Source organism: Gossypium hirsutum, chromosome D12, assembly GCF_007990345.1.
Source record: "Gossypium hirsutum isolate 1008001.06 chromosome D12, Gossypium_hirsutum_v2.1, whole genome shotgun sequence".
NCBI classification, from domain to species: Eukaryota; Viridiplantae; Streptophyta; class Magnoliopsida; order Malvales; family Malvaceae; genus Gossypium; species Gossypium hirsutum.
The window spans coordinates 2,546,132-2,555,053 of record NC_053448.1 but is presented as its reverse complement, the minus strand read 5'-3'; the positions used below and the strand labels follow the sequence as shown (position 1 = coordinate 2,555,053).

At 33.2% G+C, this 8,922-nt stretch overlaps 2 protein-coding genes across 2 annotated transcripts; both read left to right on the top strand.

The window, feature by feature from the left end:
• The first annotated feature begins 750 nt into the window (after positions 1-750).
• Positions 751-3,234, top strand: LOC107916536 (leucine-rich repeat protein 2). The gene is made up of 7 exons (XM_016845808.2): positions 751-1,035; positions 1,305-1,437; positions 1,562-1,633; positions 1,897-2,040; positions 2,127-2,198; positions 2,309-2,380; positions 2,935-3,234. The coding sequence occupies exons 1-7, from the start codon at positions 954-956 to the stop codon at positions 3,002-3,004; spliced, it is 645 nt and encodes a 214-aa protein (XP_016701297.1). The 5' UTR covers positions 751-953; the 3' UTR covers positions 3,005-3,234.
• A 2,046-nt stretch (positions 3,235-5,280) lies between these two features.
• Positions 5,281-6,936, top strand: LOC121224625 (40S ribosomal protein S29). The gene is made up of 3 exons (XM_041108214.1): positions 5,281-6,220; positions 6,572-6,671; positions 6,763-6,936. The coding sequence occupies exons 1-3, from the start codon at positions 6,159-6,161 to the stop codon at positions 6,769-6,771; spliced, it is 171 nt and encodes a 56-aa protein (XP_040964148.1). The 5' UTR covers positions 5,281-6,158; the 3' UTR covers positions 6,772-6,936.
• Positions 6,937-8,922: the final 1,986 nt, after the last annotated feature.

Sequence of the window (8,922 nt, the reverse complement as noted above, 5' to 3'; positions counted from 1 at the left end):
TTCTTAACACGCAAGAATCCACATCAACAATTAGCTTTCGCTTACTCTACTCAAACTCAAACTCAAACTTAAACTCGGGTTCAAGTTGAATTAAAATAAAAGTTAATTAGTGAGATAAATTTATATTTTATTTTTAATTTCAAATTTCAATCATTATACATCAAATAATAATATTTTGACTACTAATTTAAAATGTTAAATTTTATATTTACAAGTGGTATTATAATATTGTAATACTTGAATTTTGCTTGCCCAAAATAAAAAAATTTAGTCAAATATCTTTTTTTTATCTTAAAAATTTTATTTTAATTGAAATTTAATTATTTATTATATAAGAGAAATTTTCACTAAGCATTCATAATTAAATGGTGGTTAAAATGTTTGAAGTTCAAATCTTATTAGATACACGTCCTATATCAATGGAATTTCATCATCTACTTGTATATATGCTGTAAGAATTACGATTCTTATTGAAACTCTAGCATCCTTACTGAAATCGAAATCATAAAGAAAAAAATAGGTTTATGTAGTAATTACAGGAAAAAAGTATTGGAATAAGTAGAGAGAAGAGGGACGAAGCTTCCAAGTTTCAACACTGTTAAGTAGAGTCCAAGAAAGAAGAAAGTCAGCGAGAGTAGGCTTGAGAACTCAACTGAACTGAGGCGAAGCAGCCTCCAAAGTGGGGACCAAATCCACGCGGCACACTCGCCCATTGTGGGACCTTTTCCACCACTCCCCACTCCCCACTTTCCCATTTCTCTTTCTTTCTTTCTGCTCCAAACCAACTTCAATTAAGAAAAAAAACTCTCTTTCTTCATGCATTTCCACCACATTTGACTCGCTTTTTTACTTCCTTCATTTCTCTCTGCTATCTCTCTCCTTCCCTCCTAACCCTTTTTTTTTTCATCTCTGAGTTCGGTTCTTTCTTCTTCATCCTTTCTCTCCCTCTGCAAATGGCTCCCCTCTCTGTGATTTCCTTGTCCCTTTGTTTTCTCCTTCCACTTCTTTCCCCTGCCATTTCAACCAACTCTGAAGGTACTTTCTCTCTACATGTTACTCTTTTAAGGTTTCAAATTTCCATCTTTTTTTCTCTTGTCTGCAAAAGGATGAGAGGGGGTTTTTATTTTAGTTTTTTAACATGGCTTATAACTATTTTAGTCTTTTGTCTTTTGGTTTTGCTCTTTTTTTCATTTAAATTTCAAAGTTACCTTTTTTATCTTGGGAACCTAAGGTACTTGATGATTAAAAAAAAAAGCGTGGGGGTTCTATAAAAATTTACCATTTTGTTGGTTTTATGGTTTCAGGAAATGCTTTGCATGCTTTAAGGAGGAGGCTTTCTGACCCTACCAATGTGTTGCAGAGTTGGGACCCTACGCTTGTCAATCCCTGCACTTGGTTTCATGTCACCTGTGATTCCAACAATCATGTGATTCGCTTGTATGATTCCCTCCTCATTTTTCTTTATAACCCCATGATTTCTGTTTGTTTTTTGGTCTTACAATATAATGCATAAACTTGATTGATGCTAACTGCTAACTCCATTATTTTCTTTCAATTACAGGGACTTGGGGAACTCTAATATCTCTGGAACTTTGGGTCCTGAGCTAGCTCAACTCCAACATCTCCAGTACTTGTAATAGCCCCATGACTTTTATTAATCCTTTGTTTGGTTGAACAGAAAATGAGAAAATTAATTAAACCCTATGGAATTTTGATTTTAACTTTCCCCATTATTGTTGGTTTGAATGTCTGAACATATGCAATTTCACAGTTTCACCCAATGTCATTGTATCGCCAGTTGAATTCAATCATACTTGTTTAGTTTCTAGTCCCCAAAAACTTATACTGTATTTTCCTTTGTACATCATTTAAGCTATACTTTTAATATTATTGCAGGGAGCTGTACAAAAATGACATAAGTGGGGAAATTCCAAAGGAGTTGGGGAATCTGAAGAACCTTGTTGGCTTGGATTTGTATGGTAACCGGTTCGAAGGAGAAATTCCCAAGTCTTTTTCCGGACTGAAGTCACTGAGATTCCTGTATGTAGCTTAACATTTATCGATCAAATAGTTGACTTTAACCGTTCGCTTAAACTAATCTTTTGTTCTTGAATCTAATTGTACAGTCGTCTGAACAACAATAACTTGACAGGATCCATTCCACGGGAGCTTACTGCCCTCTCTAACCTTAAAGTATTGTAAGTTTCAGATGATAGGAAAGACAACAAAAATCAGAATTCCTTTATCTCGTTTGTTTTGTCTTATGTGGTTTCTATTTTAACAAAAAAAATGTTTATGATTTACTCAGCGATGTTTCTAATAATGATCTCTGCGGGACTATCCCGGTTGATGGCCCTTTCGGGATGTTCTCAATGCCAAGGTACCATTTTTATTGCTCTCTCTGTTGATCATCACAGTTGATTTACAAATTAGAAACATCGCGAAGTGTTCATTGCTTGAAGAAGAAGCATGAGAATGAGATGGAAGTAACTGAGCCCTCTAATCTATTTGCATGAATGCTAGGTGTAGCCATTAGGACATGTACTAGTGATGTCTGCATAGATGTAACTGCTGCTTGCATCGGACATTAGTGCACTATGAGAATTGCTTTCGGATGATTACCTTTGGAGTGAAAGGAATTAGCTGCAAAAGTAGAAGCCTAATACTATTTTGATTATATTAAGTTCAAGTAATGGGAATATGCTTAACACCTGACTTCACCTAAAACACAGGCTATCTGCATGTGTGTAATAATGTTCATGATATGGTGTCCAAGTAGTTGTAACAGAATGTGAGGCCGTAGCACCGCCTTTATCACAAAGTCAAAAAATTTAAGCTAATACGTTATGGTGAAAGAAAAAATGTTAATAGGCAAAAGTGCAGTTGCTTGTTTTGTTTTGATGTCATGATTTTCGATTGCTCTCTGTGTTCCAGCTATGCAAACAACATGCGCTTGAATGGGCCAGAGCTGAAAGGACTCGTGCCTTATAACTTCGGCTGCTGAAGAAACCAATGTTTGTCAAACTCATGAGCGCAAAATCCCTGGTGACATCCCCATGCTGATTTTTATGTAGGAGTGGATAGTGAGATGCTCTACTCTGTATCTATATAATCTATAAAATAACATGATGCTAGGTTTTAAGCCTTTTGATTTTTTTACATGTCAAGCAAAGAAATATCTTTGTTAGAGTTGGTCATGCCATCAATATATATATTGATATCTTTACCTTGAAACTCATGTTTTATTGAATGGGCATCGAAGTAGGGACTTAAGTGCTTAGGGCAAGACTGTTCAAAGAGGGGCGAAACTGAAAATTCTATAAAGATGGGTTGGGGTATATGTACTATGTAGTAAAGATAAAAGGGTTAAAATGTAAATTTATCACCATAATATTGCTATATTTAGGTTAAATTATCTTATAGTCCCTGTTCTTTTCTAAAAATTTTCATAAATTAGGAATTTAGATTTTTTACTTTTTAGATTTTTTGTCTAACTGTTAATTTTGTTAAATTTAGATTCATTACATTTTTCCACATGGTGTTACCAAATGAGTAGTTTTTATTATTTAAAAATGTTATAGCAATAAATTTAACAAAAAAATAGTTGAACAAAATTTGAAAGGTAGAACTAAATTTAGTGAAGTACAAAAATTAAATTTTTAATTTTTGAAAAGTATAGGGACTATAAATTTATCACGCGAGATTTTGAAAATTATTAAATTTTATTATTGATTTTGATTTTAAATTAAATTTTATCACTTAATAGTGATTCGTTCTGATGATTTAAAAACAAAATTTAACAACTTTCAAAAAAATTAAAACTAAAATATTATTTCAAATATTTTATTTTAATAGTTAATTTATAAAATATTAAAAATTAATAAATTAACATAAAATTTTTATTTAATCAAATAAAGGCTTGAAAAATAAAAAATTTAAGTTTACTTTTTTATAAATAAATTTTATTAATTGTGTTATTATTTTTTAATTATTAAATTAAACTCAAATAATATATTTAAATTTAAAAACAAAAATTAAATTTTAGTGACAAAATTCAATAAAACAAAAGTAAAATAAAATATAGTGATAAATATAATTTAACTCAAAGTACAATAAAAAATAACAAACAAAATAAAATAGTGAGACAATATTTAACTTATAAAGATAAATTTACGATTTTGAGGATACAATGAAGTCTAGTAGTTATTTGCGTTTTGCACCAATGAAAATAATCTATTAAACATTGAGTAAGGATATTCATTTTTATAAAGAAATGGTTTTTATAGAATAATTTACGAATATTAGAAGTTAGAAGAGAACAAAACGAAACTTTGTCTTCGAGTACTTATTTGTATGTATTGCAAATGAAATTTGCCTCCTATTTATAGAAGCTTCCATATTTCTTCATAGAGATATAACTATTTAATATATACCTATTTGGATAGTCACAACTATCAGCATTGAATATTACTATTCAATAGATATTAATTGAATAACCATAATTTCTCGTTGACAATCAAGCGACAACACTTTTAGTAACAAGAGAAGTATAACTCATCACTTTTGGTTACTTATAACTTTTCATTTACAATTATTGGAACATTATGCATATTTTTAAAATGTTTCAACAATCTCTCTCATTTTTAAAACATTTTAGATTTTGATAATCTTGAAAACTAATTGCATAAATAGAAGTACGTTATGATTGAACTTTCACATAGTGAAAACATATTGAAGTTAATCAAGATTGCATGGTAAACCAGGTTATGAACCAATTATTATACTTCATTAATCGAACACATCTCACACAACAAGTTCAACACTAGCTAATGCATAGTATTCGGAGACACTATTATGGTCGTGTGTCTATAACCTTTTTCCATGAATATTGTTAAGAGTCAAGCATTTAAACTCCTAAAAACACTTAGACTTAAAACTCACATAGGTAGATCCTATCAAAAGTATTCTTATAATTATAACTAATCTGTTAGGAGTATAATACCCACCTTTCCCCTTATTATTATGAGTAATTAAAATTTTTTATCCAACAACAATATATTATATATTTTTTATAGTGGTAGTAGTCATATACCGATGATATACTTTGTTTTATTGAACTCAAGACTTGACGTTATACCAAGTATTGAATCGAGTTTCTATTATGAAAATCTTAAATATTACTAACATATACTTTATCCTTAAATTTCAAATTTCCAATGTAGCATTTCATTTTGGTTTGGGAAGGATTCTTTTTAAGGTCTTACATTGATATGACTAGCTCTTTGGCTAAGGTTTCATCTATAGAAGAAATGTTGAGGGAAAGGGAGCAAATGAGAAGATTATGGGTCGACCAGCTTAAAGAGGCTCAGGACAGAATGAAATACTACGCAGATAGACACAGGCAGGAGAGGCAGATACGGTTTATCTAAAAGTTCAGCCTTACAGGTGAAGGTGATTGGGCTTGAGGAAGAATTTGATTGCTAAAAGTGAGAGCTGTGGCTTACAAACTTTAATTACCTACCTCATCTCACCTACACCTAGTTTCTCATATTAAGAGAAAAGTTGGTCCTAAAACACTGTTTAATATAGCTCCACCACAACTCAACAGTTAAGCTCAGCATTGAGTTTACCTTTGCAGGTACGCATTTTGTTGGGATAATTAATATATTGAAATTTACACTTTGCTCAGCTGAACTGCATCCTCACCGTCTAGTTAGATGATAGCTTCGGATATGTCATGATTTACAGTGACATGTCAATCATTTATCTTTTACATGTATGCAGCATGCAAGGAAACAAATTTAAAAGTTGAACATGTGTGTGTTTTTATCATATTGGCTATTGTCAAATCAGGTGGGTGTTAAGGAATCGGGGTGGATTATAGCACAGAAAATTTATACAATATTAAAGTATACGTTCTTTTAAGGGGGAGAGATGACATCGTACTTAGGGGCCTAAGATGATATTAATCCGTCATGATCATGCTTATTGGGCCTAAGTTTTTCTACCCCGCCCAACAAATTGGAAACTAGGGTTTTGGATACTTTATATATGTCGTCGTTTCGTCTAGTATAGGTTTTGTGATTAGCTGCGGAGCCTGCCTACTCTTACCCTTTTTCAGAGCTTTGATAGAGGAAGAGCAGCTCACCTAATCCATCATGGGTCACTCTAATGTCTGGAACTCTCACCCCAAAACCTACGGCCCTGGCTCTCGCGCCTGGTATTTTCTTTTCTCTCTCTCCCCCTCCTTTTGATTGCTAAAGAAGAAGACTATTTAGATATTAGTTGTTGTTTTTAGTTTTTGAATGCATGATTGCCTTCCCCAACGATTCGTATGTTTTGATGCCGCGAGGTTTGCATGGATTGACGTTATTTTGATTAGCATGTAAAAATATGAATATGGCATAAATGATGAGCATATCAGAGCTTATAAAAATATAGAAATTCCTAAAATGCGATTATGGTATGTCAAAATTACACAAACAAATTATATATTAACTATGGGGTTTAATTTGGTCTTGTCTTGATCCAATGATTTAGTGATGTTTGATGTTTGTTTTTAATATGATAGCCGTGTGTGCGGGAACCCCCACGCCATCATCAGGAAATATGGACTCATGTGTTGCAGGCAGTGCTTCCGTAGCAATGCCAAGGAAATTGGATTCATTAAGGTAACCCTAAACCGCTCTTCATTAAATCTTTTTTAAGTTTTAGATCAGCAGTTTGTAACCTCTGGGTGTTTCCTGTCTTCCTTTTTTGCAGTACCGCTGAAGAATTTATGTTGGGAAGAACTTTGTTAGAGTATGAGCCTTTGGTAATGTGATTATTGAATTAGAAGGATAATGTTTATTGTTTTCAGTCTGGACATCTAAAGTGGTTGTTGAACTAAGGATACTTTGTTGTTTCTCAATCAAGTAATCATACTGTTTTTTTTAATATTTCTTAATTTCTTTATGATCAAGAAAAGATGCAACAGGAGTGCAACATTGAGTAAACAATTAGGCAGCTTAGTGCTTATTAAGTATACTTAAAAGTTGGCATCCTTGGCATGTTAGTCTTCAGGTTTTAGCATTGATTGAGACCCGAAGCTATTTTCGTTTTAATTCTTGAAGGCACTTGTCGAGGATGATACTTTAAAACGTGGTTTGAGGACTTGCTAAAAGCGGTTGTCGGTAACCAATTGCTAGGGTGTAATTGAGCTAAGCTGAGTTCGAATTTCGGAGTTTGATACTCTGCCCGAGCTCGATCAAACATCTATCTTTGAGCTTTAGCTTGGCTCAAGATATAATTGAGCTACTTGAGCTTAATTAAGTTCGGTTACCAACCTTTTGTACTCAAGTTTGAATTTGAGCTTGAGTTCTACCTAATAATTAAGCTTAAGGTTAATAATATAACATAATTTACTAATATAAAAATATCAAAAACCTTGATAAGGCTTGCAAGCTATTCGAGTTACGTATTACTAAGCTTGAATTTGGTTACTAAGCTTGAATTTGGTTAGCTTGATAGTTACATAATTGAGTTTGAATTTTTTTTAGCCAAACTCGAGTAGTTTATGAGCACCAATGTTTCATTTACATTTACATCATTACCAATAACAATTCCCAACTAAAACTGGTTGATTAAAAAAAATCTGTTGAGTAGATGGTTGAATTGAATATTGTAAAATTTTAATGATATTTTTATAGAATTGTAATTATTTTGATTGGGAATCAATGGTGAAATGGATTGAAAACATGCAAGTATTGGCATGCAAGGAACCTAAAGACTGCTCAGCAAATAGATTGCTATAGTCGTTCATGTCCAACTTTCCCACATAAGTGACACTGTGATCTATTATTGGGAAAACAACCTCTGCTCTTCCTCTCATAAAAGAAGTTGCTCGAACAAATGAAGGACCCCTTGGTCTAAACTGTGTACCAGATTATGGCCAAGACTGATTTTGACCATTCACATGGTGAACAGATTCCCTATGTGGGATTTGTTGAGACTGATGCTTTGCACTATTAGCACTCACCCAACCAAAAGAGGTAGCACACTCTTTTGTCTATCCTCCATATCAACAGGAAATGATGATACAGCCTCTACATCGTAAGGTTGCTTGCTGGTACTGGTAGTGCTGTCACAGACTCATAATCCGGTGTAAGACCATTCAAGATAGCTGATATATGCTCAGTATCTGATATCTTTTCACCACACATAACGAGATTATCACAAATCATCTTAATCTATCTCAAGTGAGCATCTGAGATTCATTAGAATAAAGTCTATGTACAACAGTTCATATAGAAGAAGCAGATCCACATGTTGCTAAATCAGGCAAGATTTCAACACTCACCAGCCACGATGCTAATGCACTATCTCGTTGATCATAAGCCATACGCTCAGGATTCTTCACTTTCTATACAAAACTAACCATCTATTAACTGCTCACTTAATGGCGTTAAACCACACGTGACGATAATGCTGAGTCAACATGGTCAAACATAGTCGTACTCTGATACAGCACATCATTAGGAAGTTCAGTGCAGCAAAAGACTGTTACTTAGAATTGGGTTTTTTATTTTGTAGGAAGGGAAGAAGTCAAGGGTTTGATAGAGAAGCAAACCAAAGTACTCATGCTTTGGCTAAGTTAGGTTTAATTTGAATATATATCAACGGTTGAGAGAGCTGAAATCGCAAAATCAATTGGTGGGCTTCTGATGAGTGGGCACATAATGGAAGAAGTGGAAAACTTGATGGAGTTAAATTTAGAGAAGGTACTCAACTGAATAGGGATTGGGTGTGGGCATTTACGCAACAGGAAAAAGCTAGTTAATTTGGTTAGTCAGACAAAACCCGATTAACGTTTGATTGAATGTAATAAAGTCGTGTTTTCTCTTTGAACCCCGCATTGGGTGGGAATCAGTAACCCAAATGCGT

What these genes read in the sequence shown, in the direction of transcription:
- LOC107916536 (XM_016845808.2), top strand. Translation starts at nt 954, where the DNA reads ATGGCTCCCCTCTCTGTGATTTCCTTGTCCCTTTGTTTTCTCCTTCCA. An exon ending in CTGAAGTCACTGAGATTCCT is followed by an intron (nt 2,041 to 2,126) that starts GTATGTAGCTTA and finishes CTAATTGTACAG; the next exon opens with TCGTCTGAACAACAATAACT. An exon ending in CTCTCTAACCTTAAAGTATT is followed by an intron (nt 2,199 to 2,308) that starts GTAAGTTTCAGA and finishes TGATTTACTCAG; the next exon opens with CGATGTTTCTAATAATGATC.
- LOC121224625 (XM_041108214.1), top strand. Translation starts at nt 6,159, where the DNA reads ATGGGTCACTCTAATGTCTGGAACTCTCACCCCAAAACCTACGGCCCT. An exon ending in GGCCCTGGCTCTCGCGCCTG is followed by an intron (nt 6,221 to 6,571) that starts GTATTTTCTTTT and finishes TTAATATGATAG; the next exon opens with CCGTGTGTGCGGGAACCCCC.